Source organism: Triturus cristatus, chromosome 3_2 (genome assembly GCF_964204655.1).
Source record: "Triturus cristatus chromosome 3_2, aTriCri1.1, whole genome shotgun sequence".
NCBI lineage: Eukaryota > Metazoa > Chordata > Amphibia > Caudata > Salamandridae > Triturus > Triturus cristatus.
The window spans coordinates 1053659946-1053683023 of record NC_140584.1 but is presented as its reverse complement, the minus strand read 5'-3'; the positions used below and the strand labels follow the sequence as shown (position 1 = coordinate 1053683023).

Sequence of the window (23078 nt, the reverse complement as noted above, 5' to 3'; positions counted from 1 at the left end):
GGTCTGACCAAGGTCAATGCACAGGGTAATGATGCACTAGGTGTCCATACGGCTACAAGTCACATACAGGCAGAATCACCTGAGGGAGCTGTGGAAATATGGATTTTTATGATCAGTTATGTCCCCTATCTTGGACCCCAACGGTTCTATGTGCATGTTACAAGTACATGTATGTTTCCTCCAGTTCCAGTTATGAAGACGCAAATACATGTGCGTCCACCGTTAACATGTCCTCTTTCAGATCCGCCATGAATGGGCCGGATATTCCATTCCTAAGTACGAAAGGCCACCGCCTTTATATGGTTCACTTATGCCATTTTACAGTCCAGGCAAGTAGGCCCTGATTCTGTCATCAAGCTTTTCTTGCTTTCTGTCTCTGAAGCTCCAGTCCGAGCCTGCATCTGTGACCATGAACTTTGTCTCATCCTCTGCGCGGCTCTCGATGTCTGACATCAGCTTGCTGCCTGCCAAGAACTGTATTTCACCTTCGAAAATTATCTGCTCCGCTCCCTGCCCAATGCATTCCTGTCTAGTAGCTTAAGTAAACATTCTGCCAGCTACTGAGCAAAGGCCCGGCTTCTCTGTCTTTATGCAAGTAATTCATAGCACTGTTACTATGGAAGATTCCTGCCCTCGCATCTAGTGTAGACACTTAGACGCTTGTACACGCACTAACAGTCAGTATAGTCAGTATAGAATAAGATTCTACTCCAAGAAGGCCTCTCTTTTGGATAACATAGTTCTTTAAACATAGGATGTTAGATATGATTTGGGATTAGGTTGACTTGACCCTCCAGACATTTGTCGCCACATGTAGAGCTAAATGTCAAGTCCCCTTCACCCCCTAGCTGCACGTCAATCACACGTCATGCTGCTGCGCGCGAATTTCTGCCAAGTATTTCTGCTGACATTGCGAAATTCTTTCATGTAACCACCCTCTTATGACATCACATCTGATGACGTTCTTTAAACACACCCAGTTACGCCTATCTTTGCTACGTATGAATATATTATCTCCACTATCAATTGTTACGCCTCTTGTATTTGCTTCACTGTAATGCTTATTGTATAAAAGTAATTGATTGTCAATAACGTATGTACTTCACTTCCTGAACCTTCGTGGTGATGGAACCTGGAGCAACCGATTATAATCGACCATTGGAATAAAGCCCATTCCGAACCTCTAATACCACGGATTCTGCCTCTTATTTACTGAGCTATTTTATTATGTTTCTGTATCAAATTAAGTCCCGGTAATTAAATTATTTACCACATGAATGGCGCCCGAACAGGGACACTTTCTCATCTCACGCGCCGGCGGTGCGTTGCAGGCCCGGTCTCCTGCCACAGCTGGACGGACAACAACGCGTACCAGCAGGATTTCCTGTATCTCCCTCCGGTCAAGCGGGGGCGACTGAGGCTGCGATCAACACCCAGACGAGGCGGTGAGAAGTGCGAAGTATCCCGACCAGAGCCTAGCTGAGAGAGCAAGATCCGAGGTATACAGAGGCCCACCAGTTTCCGAAGTCCCAAGTCAAGTCCGGTTTCCGAAGTGTTCAAGTCGAGTCCAGTCCGGTTCAAGTTCAGTTCAGATCCGTTCCGAGGCCTTCCGTTCCGAGCTACCCGGTGAGTACCATTACTGGGGAAGCGTTCTGACGTGCACATAGGTTGTGCCGGTCAAGACGGGTTTGGGTACACAAATCCGGTCTGCACTGTTTCAGCAGTGTATCTGTACTGTTTAGCAGTATATCTAGTATATCAAGTATATAAATTCAGAAAAATTCAGTTAAATGCCGAGTATTATGTTTAGTGATTAAGTTTTTAGATCATCGTCATCATCACCGTTGCTCATTTTTAAATGTTAAATGTTAAATGTATTGATACGTCCTGCATATTGTGGTATGAATGACTGTTCATTATTGTGTTTTATTGTATTAAGTTTGTTCAAAATCAAGTAGCAGACCAGTTCTCAATATGCCGCTCTTTTCGAAATTAAGACAGATCACAACTAGAAAAGGGGTACTCGAAGAAGCTGTTCCTATTCCTCCTAGGGACACTCCAGGGTACTTCATGTATCATAAACACGGCCTAGACGCTATATTATTTCTCGATTTATGGGTAGACTACACTAAGGAATTACCAGAAAGTCAGAGGTGGCCCGCAACTGGGACCTGGGATGCAGAGTGCATCGTGAAAGTAGAGGAAGAATTATGGAAAAAGAAAGCTAGACAATCACAGAAAGATGCCATTGAATTATGGCGTAAAGAATCGTATAGACGAACAGAAAAAGCACGTAGACAGGAAGAGAAGAGTAAAGAGAATTCAAATAAAGTTCAAGAAAATATATTAATTGAAGAAGGTACACGAGTAAAATCAGAACAAGTAGACAGACAAAGACATGCCCTTATGAAGGGTATGTATCCCCTTCTGGCCGAGGGATTACCTAAGGCTACTGCGGGGATACCAAAATACTTGCCACCCCCATTATTTCCAATAAAGGTACATCCTAAGGGGCATCCTAGAACCGCAGAAGATGTGTTTCTTTCCTCATATTTAGATGACGCAGCTCCCGAGTATGCTAACCCCGCCCCACATAGACCGTTGGCCGGGGAGGTTCAACGCCAAGATCCTGTACCTGTATCCTTACAGCATCAAATCCTGACACAAGTTCCGGCAAGCACGTCCGTTTCCACATCTGTTCCTACACAAACTTCTATGGCTGTGTCGTCCACACCTATAGTTGCTGTATCGCGTTCTACGAATCCTTTCACGCCCGATACTCCAGACGGGGCTACCGGAGGTGCTACCAATATTTTTTCTACGCCACCCAGAATAAATAAACTTACCTTTCAAGAGTCAGCACATCCACGTACCCCCAAACTCATAAATGCCCGCACGCTTAAGGAACTTCTAGTAGATTGTAGATATGACCCTGTGCCCGGCAAAGAGGACGAAATGATCCTGGCATCATTACGTATCAGACGAGCCGCGGTGTATTTAGGGAAGTTACCAGGAATGACTGTGGATCTAGATAAAATATATCATTATGTCCAAACAGGGCGAGACTCTGAATGTATTAACAGAGCTATGGAATACCAGAAAGTGGAGATACAAGGGGAACTGTTACGTTTCCTCATAAATTGCGTAATCAGAAATCAAGACCGATCGGGGGTAGATCCGGAAATAATGCAAACTCTTACCAGATGGAGCCAGAATATATCAGAAGGGAGACATGATAGGCAAAAATGTATAATAGCCATGTGCAGAAAGATCCGTAAAGAAATAGAACGCCTACACGAAGAAAGATTAACGGTAGACCAGTTTGAACAAAACGAGGAGGAAGAAGGATCAGGACTGTCCACAGGACAGTCAGAAACCATAGCCTATGTAGGTAGAGGAAGATCTTGTAATAGTACTAGATATTTTACTGACCCGATACGTCCGATATGTCCAGATAATAACAGGAATTTCCAAACACCTATAATAAATATGAGATCCCCCGAGCATTCGTTCCAAGCCGCTGACAAATTACTGCGAGAACGAAGGGGTTATCATTTTCTCGATTCTATGGATGAACAAGAATTAGCCAGGTCAGCCGTTCATTGGATTGACAGTCCCGGAAAATATGGTGATGATACAGTAGCACACACATTTTTGAACCTCACCCCAGATGAACAGCGTTTAGCTGGGATTTATATGATTCAACAACTTCTTATACTATATAAAAGCCAACATTCAGATCCTGGTCCCTTACCTGATATATTGACTGAATTACTCACGAATAAATGGAAAGGTTCAGGTACTAAGTTGATTAAGGAAATACTAGAATCTAGAAAACAGTACATTCTTTTTGTATGTCCAGAACATGTTTCATTGCCCATCAAGGAAAGACCGATGTATTACATGGACAGACAGAATCCCTTACGAGAAGTACACCCAATAAAGGGCGAAGATAATCAGTTTAAACGTGTATATGTATATACGCCCATATCGAAAATAGAATTGTTAGAAATGAAGAAAGTGGTACCCAGTCATGACAAAGACCCAGCGGGTTTCCACCGAGAAATTAAAGATATGTTACTCATGGGAGAGTATACCTATCCCGACATTATGACAATATTAAAGGTATTAATGCCTGCTGGCATTTATGAAAAACTCAAGGAAAAAGAGTGGGAGGTAGGAGACCAAAAGATAGAGTGGACAGCATTAGAAAATGAAGAAAAGGCCCGAGGTCCAGGTTCGGGGCTTGGGGACAAAACTAAAGCACTGCCAGGTTTACTAGTACAGGTACTGCCACGTTTATTAACTACGAAAAAGGAAGACTGGGGTGCAATTTCAGCCTGTAAACAAAAGCAAGATGAAGACACTAGTGATTTCTATGCCCGATTCGAAAAATGTTTTGGTATAAATAGTGGTATAAAAGCAAGTAGCGAGTCATACCCACATCTGTTTGTGACAAAATTAGTTGAAAATTCTTTGCCCCAAGTGAAGAATAGAGTATTAAAATTCGAGAGTACATGGCAAGGTAATACGCCATCACAAATGTTACAAATGTTACAGTATCATTACAATAGAATTAGAGAGGAACAAGAACATGAACAAAGACGCATGAAAGACACAAAAATGAAAATGCTAGTCTCTCAGACAGTTCCAGCTGAAAGACATAAAAAGGGTACGACACATTCCGGTGATTCAGCAGGACCTGTAAAAGGGACATGCAACTATTGTAAACAGCCAGGACATTACATACACGATTGCCCAGTCCTGAAGCGTAATATCGCCACAGGTATTACAAAAGAAAGACCACGGCCACTTAGACAGGATCAGAATGAACAAGGAGCACCGCAGCATGCACAGGCCATGCCAGCTCCACAACAGTCTATACAGTTTGTGCCAGCCGCACCAGCGTTGCCGGCTGCTGCCACACAAACCACGACACGACAGCTGTACCAGACCGCACAGTATGACTATCCTGATTATCAACGATACGCATGAACCAGCCTAGAGAGGGAAGTTGACTTACCCCTTATCGAGGTCCCTGTAGACCAAGAAGGACCTTATGTACATAGTGAATTATTAGGCCAAGATAGAAAATTTTTACTCGATACAGGGGCAAGTCGAACAACCATAAAACGTAGTGAAGTTCCAGGGGCACCCCTCTCAGGCTCACAGAATATTTCCCTTGGTTTTTCAGGAAAACCTATTGTTAATGAAGTATCACAGCCTCTTCCACTTACGATAGGACCCTTGACCAGAACTACAGATTTATTGCTTACTAAATCATGTCCAGAAAACTTGTTAGGAATAAAAACACTGAAAGCTCTAGGAGCTATAATATGTTGTTCTCCGGAAGGAGTAAGATTGTTTTTACGTGATTTCAAAGGTCATTATGTGTCTCGAGATATGGATTCCCGACTGCAGACTTTACCCACACATCTATGGGCACAAGGCCCTACAGATGTTGGTTGCATGAACATTACACCATATCGAGTCACACTAAAGGCAGGAGTGGTACTACCACGAATGCGACAATACAAGTTACCCCCAGATGCTGTAATGGCTTTACTGCAAATCATTGACGAACTTATCGGCCAAGGAGTGGTTGTGGAGACCGACTCCAATGTATGTAATTCACCGATAATTCCGATTCTTAAACGAACTGATCCAAAGGCTCCCCCAGTATATCGATTGGTAATTGATCTGCGCGAATTAAATAAATGTATTGTACCACAATACCCCGTAGTTCCAGACATCTCTTCATTACTGACAGCTATTGATTCCGAAGCAACATTCTTTACTGTAATTGATCTCAAGAATGCCTTTTTCAGCGTCCCAATAGATCCGGAAAGCCAATATTTGTTCGGATTTAGTTTGAATGGACGTAGCTTTAAATTCACACGCGCACCTCAAGGATTTACAGAAAGCCCCAGCATCTATAGCCAAGCACTGAAACGAGAACTCGACAGTATCCACATGCCAGTTAACACTGCTTTGCTTCAATATGTCGATGATCTGCTGATCACCGCCCGAAGCGAACCTGAATGTGAAAAAGCATCACTGATAGTTTTACAATTTCTAGCCGGAAAGGGGCACAAGGTGTCCCCTTCTAAGCTGCAATTCTGTGTCCAGCGAGTTATTTACCTTGGTCACTCGCTGTCCAAGGAGGGAAGGCAGCTTACACCCGACCGCATTCAGTTAATAGATAACATGCCAATACCCAAGACACAAAAGGAGGTGCGGGCTTTCATAGGCCTCACTTCATATTGTAGGCAGTGGATCCCTCAGTATGCATTTCTAGCAAAACCACTCATTCAACTAACAACACAGGAGGCAGCCACATCGACTGTTCTCCCTTGGACTCAGGAACACACACTAGCTTTTGAAAGCCTAAAGAAAGCTTTATGTCAAGCACCTGTTTTAGCAACACCATGTTACAGAAAACATTTTACACTCTTTGTTACAGAACGAGAAGGTACTGCCTTGTCAGTACTCACACAGGAACAAGCAGGATCACACAAACCATGTGCTTATTTTTCTAGTACATTAGATCCCGTAGCTCAGGCTCTGCCTGCGTGCCTGAAATCAGTGGCAGCGACAGCTTTAGCAATCAGACAAAGCGATGCCATAGTGTTAGGACATCCATTGACAGTACAAGTACCACACGCAGTAGAGGTTCTTGTGAATCGAACGCAAACACAACACTTGACTATAGCACGACTTACAGGGTATGAACTAACATTGTTTCAGCCACATATAGAAATCAGACGTTGTAACACATTGAATCCTGCCACACTTTTACCTGTAAATGGAACAGACCCACTAGCTCATGATTGTATTGATGTTATTACAATCACGACGAAACCCAGACAAGACTTGACAGATGTTCCATTGTCAGATCCAGACCTGACGTTGTATGTAGATGGTTCATGTATGAGAACAAGTACAGGAGAGTTAGTGGCCGCTTACGCAGTCACAACAGACACTGAAATTATTGAAACCAAGTGTATAAATACCTTGTCCGCTCAAGCAGCAGAGCTCGTCGCTCTGACACAAGCCTGTATTCAAGCCACAAATAAAAAAGTCAACATATACACTGATTCACGTTATGCATTCGGAGTTGCACATGACTTCGGCGTGCTGTGGCGAGAGAGAGGTTATTTAACTTCTCACGGTGCCCACATTCAGCACGGACCCCTCATTCATGCCTTATTAGATGCAATACATTTGCCCATTGCAATATCGATTATGAAATGTAAAGCTCATACGAAAATTACTGATATCATTTCTCAAGGCAATAATCTAGCTGACAGAACAGCTAAACAGACTGCTCAAACTCAAACATCCGACATGACAAAGACAATAGTCCAGACACCAACACATTGCATGATGGTTAAGGATCCCGCTCTTGATGTAATTGACATACAGACACATGCTACTCCAGACGAAATAAGGAAATGGACAGAATTAGGAGGGATCCAAACGGATCAAGGATGGATGACGAAGGAAAAATCTGTGTGGTTCCTTCCTGATTCAATGGTCCAAGTCATTATTAACACTGTCCATAGTCCAGCGCATCTAGGAGAGAAAGCTATGCTAGACAGCATTCAACATATTTGGTTCAACAAGCATTTACGAGCAGCAGCGAAACAAAAAGTTCGTACCTGTATGATATGTTGTCAGTTCAACCCAGGAAAAAGCATTCCCGTAGAGCAGGGTGGATTTCAGCCTCCTGATCACCCTTTTGAAGTCCTCCAGATGGATTATATCCAGATGGAACGATGTCGAGGATTCAAATATGTTCTCGTAGTTGTTTGTGCTCTTTCCCGTTGGACGGAGGCATACCCGGTTTCAGATTACACTGCCCCGACTACTGCCAAACAGCTAGTTCGAGAATTCTTCCCACGGTACGGTTTACCATGTGCTGTCTACTCAGATAACGGCCAGCCGTTCTCATCCGAATTAATGAAACACGTTTCACTTTTGCTAGGATATCAGTGGAAGTTTCATTGTGTCCGACACCCCGAGGCAGCAGGTCTCGTGGAACGACATAATCAAACTTTGAAAATCAGACTGTCCAAAATATGCAGGGAAAAAGGTGTCGACTGGGTAGTAGCATTACCAGTTGCACTCTTTTACATGAGAATGGTAGCACACTCTCGAACAGGGCTATCCCCGTATGAGGTGATCTTCGGTAGACCACCAAATATGTGGGGGACGCCTATACCACGTAAAATAACTGATATTGACTGTAATATGCTGACAGATTATTTGGCTTCCTTGATGTCTGCACTACAATCTTGTCGTTCACAGGTAGCTGCAGCTTTTCCTAACAACACTGAAGTGAAACCCCATGACGTAATTCCAGGGGATCTCGTTTTGGTGAGAAACTTCGATCGAAAGACTCAGCTGGATCCTAGGTGGAAGTCGCCTCAGCTCGTGTTATTAACGACGAGGACAGCCGTGAAGATCGAGGGCAGAAAAGGCTGGATACATTCAAGTCATATCAAGAAATTTTATGGACTACCATCAGATATAAAAACTACACCTTGTGTGTCTTCACCCATTGACTCAAAACTTCCTTTTGTTGAAAAGAGTAATGCCGAACATTATAAACTAAAGCTCAGGTCCAATCAGTCAAGCAATTTGATTGTTTAAGTCCTCTCCGAGGTGAAGCGGTTGAATTGTCTCTGACATGTATCCCTTGGACCTGAATAGAGAATACACCCGAAAAATGCTGAAACGACAGGCGTACTGTAAATCACTGCGTAGTCATTGTACAGTGACGTTATTAATTTCGTTTTTCCTAAGTCTTTTAATAATTACTGCAAGTATATTGTTGCACATATGTTATCCTACTTCTAGACATGTTTATAATATTACTGCTGAACATTCTTTTAGTGAATTACCTCCGCATGAATTGTCATACAGATTTGCGCTGCGCAATAACACTTTTATTAGTATGTTACATCATTCCCATCAGGTTAGCAATGCTACAAATTGTTGGATATGTGGCCGACTCCCTCCCTATCAGAACTATAAAGGAATTCTACCTCTTTTTCCATACCCGTTCACACACAACGGCTCCTGTGGAGCATGGTTTAGTTTAATTAATTCCCAAGATTCGAACTCTGCAGTTTATCAAGACAATGGGGTATGGGGAAATCTGAACTTAGTTTTACTTAAAGTCTGCCACCCCAACAAGGAGGGACTTCCCAAAGGAACAGGAACTGATCTAGAAAATGAAGTATATGGATTAGGTAATTTTACGCTTAATCTCCTGATCTTGAATGTCGAATCCGAAGCTAATCCAAGTTTGCCCGCCATGTCAGTATTTCCAGTAAAAGGTGAATTATGTGTAAGAAAGAATGGTTCCATACATATGGGCCATAGTAGATGCACCACTGTAATAGAGTTCAGTGATCAAGGCAAGTCTACATTTAGAGCTTCCCGCCATTCCTATTTTATATGTGGTCAGACGGCATATGTACGTTTGCCTCTAGATTGGGATGGTACTTGCTACATTGGATTCCTTTTGCCACCTGTTTTCCTAGCTCCTCCTGATTATCACAGAAATACTAATTTAGTACACAATAGAGAAAGGAGAGATCTCCCAATAGTCGACTACACTGAAACAGCATGGGAAAAATACACAGATTTCAATAAAGGTCTCTTTCCCTATATAGGTACCGTTACTAATAGTAAGCTGATACGTAGATTGACTAGAACCCTTGAAGCAGTAGTGAACGAAACTATTTCCGCCTTAGGCAATTTAACAGAAGAGCAGTCTGCTATGCGGATTGTTGTGCTTCAAAATCGTCTTGTCCTTGACGTCATCCTGGCCGATAGGGGCGGAGCTTGTAGGGTCATCGGATCAAGCTGTTGCATTTTCATACCAGAAAATTCGCCATCTGTATATAAAGCTATAACGCACCTTCATAAGATTGTAAGCCAGATACACCAGAATCCAGGCACCTGGACTTGGTCCAGTTGGTTTTGGAGCGTGTTATCAGCCTGGGGATGGAGAGTTCTATCCTTCCTAGGTATTGGCTTTCTCATACTATTCAGTTGCTGCTTATGCCTACAATGTGGACCAGCGATTTGTGGTCTGTGTGCCACATCGTGTATTCCACATCAAGATTTTCGTTCAAAATTCCGGAAGAAGAAAGAAGAACAAATGATGCTATATGAACAGATCAATGGATTAATGAAGATTGATATCTCTTGACGGGCAAGTAGGGGACAAGGAGGGAATGTGGAAATATGGATTTTTATGATCAGTTATGTCCCCTATCTTGGACCCCAACGGTTCTATGTGCATGTTACAAGTACATGTATGTTTCCTCCAGTTCCAGTTATGAAGACGCAAATACATGTGCGTCCACCGTTAACATGTCCTCTTTCAGATCCGCCATGAATGGGCCGGATATTCCATTCCTAAGTACGAAAGGCCACCGCCTTTATATGGTTCACTTATGCCATTTTACAGTCCAGGCAAGTAGGCCCTGATTCTGTCATCAAGCTTTTCTTGCTTTCTGTCTCTGAAGCTCCAGTCCGAGCCTGCATCTGTGACCATGAACTTTGTCTCATCCTCTGCGCGGCTCTCGATGTCTGACATCAGCTTGCTGCCTGCCAAGAACTGTATTTCACCTTCGAAAATTATCTGCTCCGCTCCCTGCCCAATGCATTCCTGTCTAGTAGCTTAAGTAAACATTCTGCCAGCTACTGAGCAAAGGCCCGGCTTCTCTGTCTTTATGCAAGTAATTCATAGCACTGTTACTATGGAAGATTCCTGCCCTCGCATCTAGTGTAGACACTTAGACGCTTGTACACGCACTAACAGTCAGTATAGTCAGTATAGAATAAGATTCTACTCCAAGAAGGCCTCTCTTTTGGATAACATAGTTCTTTAAACATAGGATGTTAGATATGATTTGGGATTAGGTTGACTTGACCCTCCAGACATTTGTCGCCACATGTAGAGCTAAATGTCAAGTCCCCTTCACCCCCTAGCTGCACGTCAATCACACGTCATGCTGCTGCGCGCGAATTTCTGCCAAGTATTTCTGCTGACATTGCGAAATTCTTTCATGTAACCACCCTCTTATGACATCACATCTGATGACGTTCTTTAAACACACCCAGTTACGCCTATCTTTGCTACGTATGAATATATTATCTCCACTATCAATTGTTACGCCTCTTGTATTTGCTTCACTGTAATGCTTATTGTATAAAAGTAATTGATTGTCAATAACGTATGTACTTCACTTCCTGAACCTTCGTGGTGATGGAACCTGGAGCAACCGATTATAATCGACCATTGGAATAAAGCCCATTCCGAACCTCTAATACCACGGATTCTGCCTCTTATTTACTGAGCTATTTTATTATGTTTCTGTATCAAATTAAGTCCCGGTAATTAAATTATTTACCACAGAGCGACATATGTTGTTTCTCATCTTGAGAACCCTATGTTGGATTTAAACAATTGAGTCTCTAATAATCCTGATGTTGGTGTTCCTTTAATTCCTAGAGTGTCTCAAACACAGCCTGAACAGTTAGCAGCTTCTGCTCATAGAGCAAGGCATATGCAGTCCTCACAAGGGCAGGGGAACAAATGCAGGCTTCACCTGCCCCCGTGAGGCTACCCCTCTTTCAGCTGTGTTAGTAGGAGTCCCATATCTTAAAGATAATATTAGCGAGTCTTCTGAAGAACTGATTCGCAAAGTTACCCATTGGTGTATAAGACAGTCAGAGGGTGGGATTAAAGCAGCTTCACACATCATCTTGGCGAGATGTGTGGGGTGGGTTGGCCAGGGCTAGAAGACAGTTGATGGAGATTGTATTGTGGTTAACTTTAATCAGCCTAATGTAGCCCCTTTGCTTTTTAAAGAACATGGTATTTGCAGCACAAGAGAAATTGGAGCGTTTCCTTTGGGCTTCTTTATCGCCCTCCTAGGAGAAATACGGATGTAAAACCTGTACCCCAGCTTAGGCACTTTACAGAAAGATCACAGACAGGATGGCTCCCCAGGCGGTCGCACAGAGAGCATCACTTGATTGATGTGACCTTGAACCCACAATCAGTCAGATTGCCTACATTTGGGGTTGCCCCAGGCCCTATACCTTTAGGGAATACATTAGAACTGATTAATAGATTTGCTCCTTTGAGCCAGTTAGATTCCAACGATTGACTAGCAAATAATAATTCTGTACTAGGTCAGACCTATCAACTCCTTCCCCCGCGGGAGTACACCGATAAGGGAGATCGAAAGAGAGACAGATATTCTGAAAATTTTAAGCTGGAATATAGCTGGCCTAAAGAATACATGTGATGATCCTTCATGGTCTGGTTTAGTGAGGGAATATGACATATTGGGGTTCCAGGAAACATGGGATTCGAAAAACACATTTTGGCTGGATGGGTACACCTCCTTTGCGGAGGTCGCGCAACTGTCGGTTGCAGGTCGGTCGAAGGGCGGTCTGCTGACTATGATTTTCCTAAAAGTAACAGGAAGTTCATGTAAATTAGACACGGGGTCAGTGAACTGTTTAGCGGTTGAGATTAACCCAGCACATGCACCGAAGTTTCTCATCATTCATTTTTATAATTCTTTTGATAAGTTATTGATTAATAAACATTTATGCAGTCTTAGTCTCTTTTTAGATACTTACAGAGATAAACAAACCACCCAGTTCTCTAGTATTCTACTTGCTTACTTTAACATCCATTTGTATAACAAAAAGTGTCAGGTCTTTGATGAACTTGGTCCAGGTGATAATTCAGAGACCCACTTTGAACACTACGCAAGGGGGATATCTAGAGGACACTCTAGCAGATTTTGGGCTGGTTCTCCCAAATAGGACAGAAGAAGGGGTGGGTATTCTCACTTTCATGGGCAGGGGTTTGTTTTCTACCATTGATTATATATTTGACAGCACAATTCTATCTCCACGTGTATTGGTTTATGTGGTACAATGGTCGCATTTTAGCGATCACAACCCTATTTAGATTAGCTTACGGGGTTGTTTAAATGCTACAGAAGCAGTGGAGACTAGGGCCCCAGAACCCATATTAAGAACTAAGGATCAAGGGCGTAGATTGAAATGGGCTAACGTAGTACCAGACCTCTTTTGACTGATATTATAAAGGTTGTAGGGAATGAGATAGCGATCTGTCTTGATAGCACTCAAGGAGGAGAGGCGACTGTTCCAGCTTTTGAGAAGATCTGTAAACCGGTATATAGTGCCCTCTCCCTACCTATTAAAGAAGGTGTGCAGAAGGCAGAGTGGTAGTTTGATTGTAACTGCTCAGTAGCTCAGCGGAAATTATTACTTGCCCTGAAACTAATACCCCAAGATAGAAGTAGAATAGCCATGACAAGATACGAATATAGGCGGGCATTACATATCTGCAAATCAGAAATCAAACAAGAACATGGGACGACTTATTGTTTGTGGATGTGCTTGGAAACGGCGTGAAATTTTGGGAGATCGTCAATAGACCCTTCTTTTCTGACCTTGGGGTTAGCATGACTGAGTGTAACATCCCTGAAGAGCTTTGGCTTACCCACTATAAACATATCTATGGGGATCAACCTGATCAGGCTAATATAGGCCCTATCTACCCAAAAGTTGCATATAGTCTAACTTTTTCTGCACAAGATGTGGCTGTGGCTATAGCTCAAATGACCTGTAATAAAGCACCGGGCCCAGATGGGGTCCCTGCGGACCTTTTCAGGTTAGATATTAATCTATGGTCAAAATTACTGGCAATGTTTTTAACATAGCATGTCTAAAAGGGTTGCCTAAATCGTGGTTAACATCCATCATTGTCCCTGTTTTTAAAAAAGGCGATAGAGGGGATCTAAGGTGCTACAGGCCAATATCGCTGATCGATTCCACAGTCAAGGTGATGGGGAGAGTGGTACTCAGCAGACTGACTGACTGGATGGATTGATGAGCGGAATGTCCTGTCAGATCTCCAATATGGCTTCAGGAAAGACAGAGGCACCATGGACCAGTGTCTTAACCGCTACCTTTTAATAGGGAAATACACAATGGCCAAGAAAGGGACTTTACATCTTGCCTTTATGGACCTTTCCTCGGCGTTTGACTGGTTGACTAGGTCCAAGCTCTGGGACCTATTATTAGAAATAGGGATGGACAAGAATATTGAATATTTTCTGGCGGACCTGCACAGGGGCCTCTCGACAGGAGTAAGGTTCGATCAAAAGGGTAATCTTACACAGCAGATAGATATAACAAGAGGAGTTAGACAAGGCTGTATCTTGGCGCCCTTGTTATTTACCCTTTACATTAACCATCTTGAAACTGTTTTATCTGAAGCTGCCAAGGACATTCCCTGTTTAAGGACTCGTTAGATTCCTTCATTGCTCTATGCAGATCATGCGGCGCTTTTGACACGCATAGCTGTGGGGCTTCAGCATTTGCTGACCACCTTCACCAATTTTTTGGGCTCATTAGATATAAAAGTAAAACTGTCTAAGTCACACATCACGACCCTGGTAGGGAAGTCAAAGATAACCAAAACGTTATTGTTGCGGGGCCGAAGTAACTAGGGTCTCCACATTCCCGTATCTGGGCGTCTTATTCGGCGATAGGTGTTCATGGGTCCAGCAAAGGAGGGCGAAAAGAAACGCGGTTCCTGATTTTGCCCTTAGGCTGGGCGCCAAGCCCATGCAGGCCATGCTGAATATATATAAGGCCAAGAGCATCGCCATTGTGAAGTATGGCGCAGAAATTTGGGGTTATACTAATTGTACTGAGCTCCAAATTGTCAAATACATTTTTAAGAAGCCTGCTTACAGTTCCCCAATCTACATCCTCATACATAATCCATCAAGAGGTGGGGCTCGGCTATGTTACTGACTTGGTTAGAAGGTCTCTCATTCCTAAATGGATTTCGATCTGGTCTAATTCTGATTTAGAGTTGAACAAAGAGATCATACGAGATTGTATGGCTCTAGATCGGGCCAGTAGTATACCGTGGCTGAGACATTTGAAGAGCACAGCTGAGTTGCTAGGTCGCCCAACCTTGTTTGACAATCCAGAAAATATATGTGAAAAAGATCTCGTGTGGGCCAAGACCTCATTTCTGCGTATAGCATCACTAGAAAGAGAGGCCACAGAATTACTGAAACCTACTGTCCGTGTTCACCAGCTCCTAACAACTTCCTACTGTATGGAGCCTTACCTGGACATCGTCACCAAGCCTCATCACAGTTTTCTTTTGACGAGATTTAGGTTTAATTATTTACATCTTTTGCTGGCCGACCCTTTAGGCTGGGCTAAGATAGATGACCTGGGTCCTTACTCATGCGATTGTTTCTCAAGACAGGACACTATGCATTTTCTGCGATTTTTATTATCTATGCGCAGGCGGTGTATCCTTCCAATTTTAAAGAACAAAGGTTTTCTGCAGGCTAGACCAGCTCTTTTATACCTGCAGATGTTGAGTAACCTTTGGGAAATGTTCGGCATTGCTAGCTTTCTAGTGGCAGCAGTTAGGGCAACAAGCATTTGCAATGCAATAGGTCTCGCATCAGTAAAAGTTTGAGCTATTAGCGTTGCTGATAATAATGCAATGTCAATAACTGAGACATTTAGTAACGCGAGACCTATTGCACCACAGAGGAGCGGGGCGAGGGAGCGCGGCGGCGAATACGCGCTGGTGAGCGTAATAGACACTGAGAGGCGAGTGTGGAGTTCTTATTAACATGCAAGCTTCATGCCTCGAGATGAGGTGTTACAAGCTGGCATTATGTTGTGTTCTGGAATGTAAAGGGGCGATGAGTCAGCTGATGCTGTGAGGCAGGCTGAGGTGTATTGATTAAACTTAAATCTAACTCGATCTGTGTACACTTGTAATTCAAACCCTATGCTACATTTGGCGACGATTGGAGAAAGTGTCCTACCTACACCTCAACAGTTGCTAGAAGACGTGTCCCGATCGGCGAAGGATCGTGCAGTGATCGTTGATGCCAGCCATGAACCAAATGAATGAATGAAGGGAGGTGATGCGTGCAGTCTAAATGACTGACTTCCTCTGCGTGCTTCAGCGCACAGCGAAGGGGCAGGCGGTCGTGCCGCAACGATGACCGGATATCAAAGGAAGTAAGGCATGTGCAAGCACTCTGCTCCGTGTGACTAAAGTGCGTAAGTTTCAGCATCAGCCTGGGGGCCATTTTAGGTGAAGCGCAAGTCTGCTTCACAAAAGTGACTTTGAGGGCGTCATCTACTAAAAAAGCCAGTCACCCAATTTAGGTGAAGTGCGAGTCAGCTTCATCGACGAGAACTCTAGAGTGCTTGAAAGTCGCATTGAACTCAAAGCGGCGGTCATCTTACAAAGGCAAAAGCACTAATTGCACAGTGTGCAACAATGAATGAGACACAAAGCGAAAGCTATAGGGAAAGTTACGAGTACATTTAATCCAAGCACGGAATCGAAAGCAGTGGTGCGCGTGCACCACAGAGGAGTGGGGGTGAGGGAGCGCAGCAGCCGGGCAAACGCGTGCTGCTGCGCATACTAGACACCGATGGGAATGGGCGGAGCAAAGGCGGAACATGCGCCCGCCTTTGCCCAATTGCGTGGCTTATTTAAAAAAAAAAACACGCTAAAGGCAATTGAAGCCGGCGAAAGCCTGACCACACGCACGAGCGTGTGGTCAGCTTTCAGAACCCCCTACTTGAGGTCTCGCACTGCGCGAGCAGTGTTGTGCTCTGCAACGCTAGGCGCGAGACCTAAAAAGGCAGTAGAGAGTGAAGCAGGTGTATGTGTCCGGATCCTTTTATGTATTTTTAGTTTATTGTATATGAAATGTTTTTATATTGTGTGTATTTTATAATAATATATGCATATTCGGTTCTGCGCTTACATCCTAATCATGGATGATTTCATGTAAAACTTTTTTTTTTAGTTTTGTATTGTTGATGGGAATTTTTAACATGCTTTTATGGTTTTTAATAATAACCGAATAAAGAAATTATGACTGACTGACTGGCAACAATCAGGCAGTTCGTAATGCAAAAATAATGCAATGCGTAATGCAACAATCAAGCAGTTCGTAATGCAAAAATAATGCAATGTGTAATGCAACAATCAGGCAGTTCGTAATGCAAAAATAATGCGCTCCAGCACCAATCACGGTGCTTTGGGCGGTATCTATGCCACTCCTACTGACTTGCGGTCAGCTTCTGCCAACATCTGCCCCCAACACGGTTATGGTGTAAAGCAAAGTGCAGCTTCACACTCCGGCCCCGGTACTGCCACTCTTTGCAAGTACGGGCCATGATATGAGCTGGAGCGGAGGCTCGTGCTGCGAGAATGGGAAAGGCCGAGAGCGTCTGTCCCCGAGCCCTGCCCCAGGTGGCGACACATGTTACCGGGTGGTGGCGGGGGAGGGGGGGGGGGCACGCGACCTCAATCTCCGAGAGACTTGGGCCTCAGATGCGACTTTGTTTACACAGCACACAGCAAAGTCCCTTTAGCCTCTCCTTGGTTAAATCAGCAAACTGCAGGTCAGCCCCAGAACACACAGCAAGGGTCAGTCCTTTCCTTCATTCTTTTCAGCTGTTTCTTCCTTGGCAGAGGTTCCTCTTGACCACGAAGTAGTTTCAATCCTTTACAGTCTGAAGCAGTTTCATTGCAACGTTCAGCGGCTTCAGCTCTCATAGTTATACCCCTAAATGTCTTTGAAGTCTTTGTGTTCAGTGGGGCACTGACCCCTGTCCAAACCAGTTCTGGGCGTCTCCCTGCCAGTTACACCTTATTCCTTTGATAGTGGGGGTCTGGATCCTTAATCACTCAACAGGGGATGGAGCTATTGTTTTTTTGGCGGCAGCCCAGGCCTCTTCACTTCCAGGGCTACTTCACTCCCTTACACTCTAGATGCAGGTCAGCCTGTTGCTGTCTCACCCTCTCCCCTGGGTCAAGACATTTCCCAGATCCTGTCACTTTCAAATCCAGACTGTCAATCCACAACCAGGCAGAGACACTCAGAAATGTTAAAGCACAAAAACCCAGCCACTTCTAAAAGAGTGGTTTCTAAACACATAATGCAAAACCACCTTCACAAAAAGATTTGTTGTTATATTGTGAGTTCAGGCACACTAAACTTCACCTTTCCTTCTTAAACTGTGGGAAGATAGGCTGGAAGCATATTACACAGCCTCCCCATTCTATCCTATGGGAAAGATGGCCTTTCAACAGTGAAAAACGAAATGGAGAGTATTTCACTGCTAGGACATGGTACACACCTCAGTTCATGTCCTACCTTTCATATGCACTGCACCCTGCTCAAGGGGGTACCTAGGGCCTACCATAGGGGTGTCTGATGTGCATAAAAAGGGAAGGGTAAGGCCTGGCAAGTGGGTGCACTTGTCAGGATGACATGGCAGTTTACCAAACTGCGTGCAGGCACTGCAGTGGCAGGCCTGAGATCCCTCTTTAAGGCTACTGGTGTTGGTGGCCCAATTAGTGCTGGCACACATAGTGCACTTTACTAGGGACTTTACTAGTAAGGCAACCATACCAATCATGGACAACCAATTACCATTACACTTTATACAGGGAGCACTTGGAGTTTGACACTGATCAGCAGTGGCAAAGTGCCCTAAGTTGGCAACCCCATGTCAGAAAAAAGGTCTGAGGGAAAGCAAAATGTTTAGGGAACTTTAGCCAAAAAGGGCCAAGTCCAACCATTACTTTTCAAGAAGAGAAGTACCTAATTACCTGCGGGTCGTGGTTTGGGATGGATGAAGAACTGGCTTGTGGATTTTGAGGTAGTGACGTCTCTAGAATTGAGGGCATGAAAGGTGTCTAACGTGGTTACTGAACTTGAAAATAAACAGGCTATTTTAGGCTTACTGTTTGTTTATATGCTCATTTTTTGCCTTCGCCTTCTTGCTTGATCTGAGCTTTTGTTCATGGTTTGGCAGCACTATCCAAGGGGTTTGTCAGCCTAGAAATATTAGAAATGAATAGAGGTGTTTGGGGAGGTGTTAATATATGTATATGGTGTGAGTCCTTATAGTGGACATAATGATGGACATTTGGATATTAAATACAGCAATGTCTGCAATCAACATTGTTGAACCTTTAATAAACATAGTTGGAAATTAAATGTTATAACTCAGCAGTTTCAATTCTTTGTTACCTTTTTTGATATGTTATAGGTGTCCAAGCATTGTACAGTAGATACATAGCATACTTTGTACGTAACGAGCGTACAGTCCTCACAAGACAGATTTTACAGCTGTGATACAAATGCAGCGTTTTAAAAATGTGCAATAGCCAGTACAAATTATTTCTTAAATCTGGGGATTTTAATGATGCAAAGTCGTAATTAGTGAATCAAAGATGTTGCACTTGAAATTAATTTACTGAGTCACCTAGAAATGTAATTAGCACCGTCAAGTAGTTATGCCACATTTCGTATGAAACTCCATTTGTGTTAATATGGATACAGTTTAGGGTGTTATGCTCCTTTCTCATGCTCATTCCACTTCCCAATCAGTAGTCTGTTGCAAACCATTTCTCCTCTGGTTTCTGCGGAGCATGGAGAGAATGACGTCAATAACTTGGAATGAACTATAATGTTAGGGAGTGTGTATAGTGAATTAAGCTTCCATCGTGTGCCATATCATATTCAAGGACTTCTGTTAGAAGTTCCGCTGAAGTTGAGTTGGTGTTAATTCTATGCGTCATTGTTAAGAAATGTTTCACTTTGTGGTGACCATCTGCGGAGTGCAGTTACTGAGAGAGTCAATGGAAGATTTCTCTTACCTTTAGAAATGGGTTAGTGTTAAATAATTACATAGATTTAAAATATTACGTTGCTGTTTCTGATTTGCCACTGTGACATTAACCATGATCATACTATGCTGAATTTGCAGAATCTATTAATAGAAATCTGATTTGTATAAAAAATAGCTCTTGGAGCTTCTTGGTATTAGTGGGCTCATTCTGGTTTTCTAGGGATTTTAATTTTTTGATTCCGTTTTATGCTGGGTGAATTTTCCTTCCTGAGACTGTCCATTTGACTTATATTTACCATCTAGGATTGCTGTTGGTAGTCTTTATGAGTTTGACTCTTTGGGTTTTGATTAGACTTGTTAATTAGGACTAAGTTTATGATTCTGTATTACTGTATTTGAGCCTTCATGGCATGTTTTTACTAAAGTTTCTGTAATAAATACATTTTTGCCTCAGTTTGTATCTAGAACTCCGTTATTAGTGTTTCCTCATTTATATACTCAACCAAACTGTATGTGTTCTCATTTGTAGTCTGTGGCCACTAGATTTAATGGAGATTTTGGAGCGGAATTAATTGGGAAAGAATTGGGGTGTTCAGAATATTGGGGTTTAGATTATCTGGGCTCGGCTCCCAAACATACCGGAGTTTTAGAGAGGATATGACAAATGGTCAACTTTACAGTAAAATGTACAGTGAGACTTCTCTTGTGCAGAGAGTGTTGGGTCAAGATCAGGCTGTCTGAACCGAGTACAGAGAGAGGACTTTAGAGCTCTTGAGTTGCCTGATTTTTATGTGAGAGCAGCTCATTCAGCTCAGGTTATTATTTGTGTTTTTTGTTTTCTGATACTTGTAGTCCAAATAATCCCGGGCCAAGACTCCAAGTACCAGAATGCACAGATAAACCTGTACTGGATTAGCTACTTCAGCATGGAATGGGGGAACACTAGGCATGTATGAATGAATGGTTGGAGCCTTAGTGGGAGTATGGGTTAAACCAACCCCCATCCTCCTGGAGTAAGACTTCTGAGGAGGTCATGCAGGATATCTGAGGAGAAGGCGCAAGCAACAAATATCCAGGATGCGTCCATCTTGTGCTTCGTCTCATTCCAGGTGTAACATAGCGCGTCTGGGAGAAAGACGCTGGTCCTGAAGGTTCTGAACGAATCACTGAAGATCTGTCCTCTTACAGACCTCAGGTCTGCACAGTAAACGTAACTAACTGCTGTACATGAGAGGAGAGGTGGGCGAGCAAACAAATTAACAGGGAGAGCCGAGCAAGAGCCAAGGGACTGGCTCAGATCTTGGAGCAAGTATCGAGCTGAGCCGTGACAATATGTGCTACGTAAAGCATAAAACCCACATAACACAAAATATGATAGTTTTCCAAATTCAAAAAAGTGTATTCATGCAGAAGCTTTGAGATTTATAGAGCACATTATAGCCCTGCACTGAAGTTCTTATTAAAAGTGATAGTTTTCTACAACTGGTAGTCTGAACTCGCATATCTGCAAGTGCTTTCTTATGTGATAATGAGAAAAGAGTTTTGGTGGAATAAAGTATGTGCCTAAGATCACACAATATAAGCAGGAAAGCCGTGATTTATCCGGGTTTTCTGGTTTCACTTTGTACAAACCAGTCCATGAATAGGTATCTATAAGTCTTTCGTAATGTTAAGACCTTATTTTGACCTTTTAGTGCATTTTTCTGCAGTTCATAAAATATAGTGCCAAACTCGACCTGAATGCGTTCCAGTTCCATTACACAGGGTCACATGCTTTGTTTATATCAAACAAAAAGGGGATTAAGTGATTTGCCTAGAATCATAGGCCTCTAAAACAACGCCGAGACTCGATTCTGCTTCCCCAGTTCCATAGTCGGCATCTCTGACCGTAAACCCACATCCTGGGTAGAGAGAGGAAGGGCGGGCCGACCCACTTGGAAGCTCGGCTCGTTAGGGGCTCTTGCTTGGCTCTCCCACCTGTCCACGAGAGCAGCTTATTAACAACATCCACGCTACTCATCATTATCCAACATAAACATTTAGAAAAAACAGACGCCGGTTTGTGATTTAATTATCAAGGCACACGAACTTTAATAGCGCTTGCTAATGGTAGCATAGCGCTATACAAATCAAATCAGTCGGAATCGCAGCCGGACCGAGCGAGTCCGTGCTAAAATGATAATTGCACCTGCGCCCATCTCATTGATCAGTCAGGCCAGGAGCTGTGTGAGCGTTTCGGTTGCCATTTTGTTTCGAGCTGGCCTCCTCGACCGAGTGATAAAGTAAAATAGTCCTCATTCCAGGCTGTTCGCAGATGAGATTACCTGCATGTTTGTCGAACAGTCTGAAACCACCACTGGATTTTACTCCTTGACGAAGCCAGGTGTAGGTTTCTTTACTTATCGGTGTGAGTGGGCAGTCTCATCTTTAATTCCATTCCCTGTAATGTAAGCACGTTGCGAGTAATGGTTCTGAAGTGGGGCACACTTCATGAAATTGAGGGATGAAATTCGCGGCGCAGCCTGCTTTTGAAATGTCACCAGTTTTTAAACATAAGACAAGTGCTTTGTTGACAACAGAAGCGATTTGCATTTAGAATGTACGGAATATAATTTGCACGTTTGAAAAGGCAAAGCAGAAAAAACGATTTCCATACTGTGGTTTTCCTTGTGAAGCTTCTAATGGTAACGTGCTGTAATTACAGACTGCAGAGAGAAGAGGAAGCAGCTTATGCCAGCACTCAGGGGGCACAAGGTGGCCAGCCGTCCCTCACCTTTTCCAAGTTTGAGGAAAAGAAAACGAATGAGAAAACCCGCAAAGTCACCACTGTGAAGAAGTTCTTCAGTTCCTCCTCCAAGGCACCCCCTAAGAAGGGTGAGTAGTTTCCTGGAACCTTTGTGTGTGCGTGCGTGTATCTTTAAGAAGTAGATAAAGCGTTGCGTAGGGATGTGTAGTATTTTATGCTGAGATTTTGGATTTTGGATTTTCTTGAAATTTGTGTTTTTTTAGAACGGGCCAAAGCCATTTCTGTTATATAGAACAGTCTCTCGCTTCTGCTAGCTTTCTATGTCTTTGTCTTAGTTTATCAACTTAACCAAATCTTCCGTAAATACCATCTGAAACAAAATTACAATATTTAAATTACATGAAGGCTTGAATTAGAGGTGGGTGAGCCAACAAATTAACAGTGAGGGCCGAGCCAAGGATCGAGGAACCCGTGCACAAGCTGAGGCAGAAAATATTTGGCATGTAAAGAATGCAACAAATATCCTGTTAGGTGTGTTCAGAATTAAAGTTCA

General features: G+C 43.2%; 1 protein-coding gene across 4 annotated transcripts in view; it reads left to right on the top strand.

The window, feature by feature from the left end:
* RABGEF1 (RAB guanine nucleotide exchange factor 1) overlaps positions 1-23078 on the top strand; it is a 324189-nt gene that overhangs the window by 93176 nt on the left and 207935 nt on the right. For all 4 annotated transcript variants that reach the window (XM_085649754.1, XM_085649756.1, XM_085649757.1 and 1 more), the window contains one exon: positions 22484-22653. In XM_085649754.1, coding sequence (XP_085505880.1) covers positions 22484-22653 — 170 coding nt within the window. The remainder of the gene's footprint in view (positions 1-22483; positions 22654-23078) is intronic.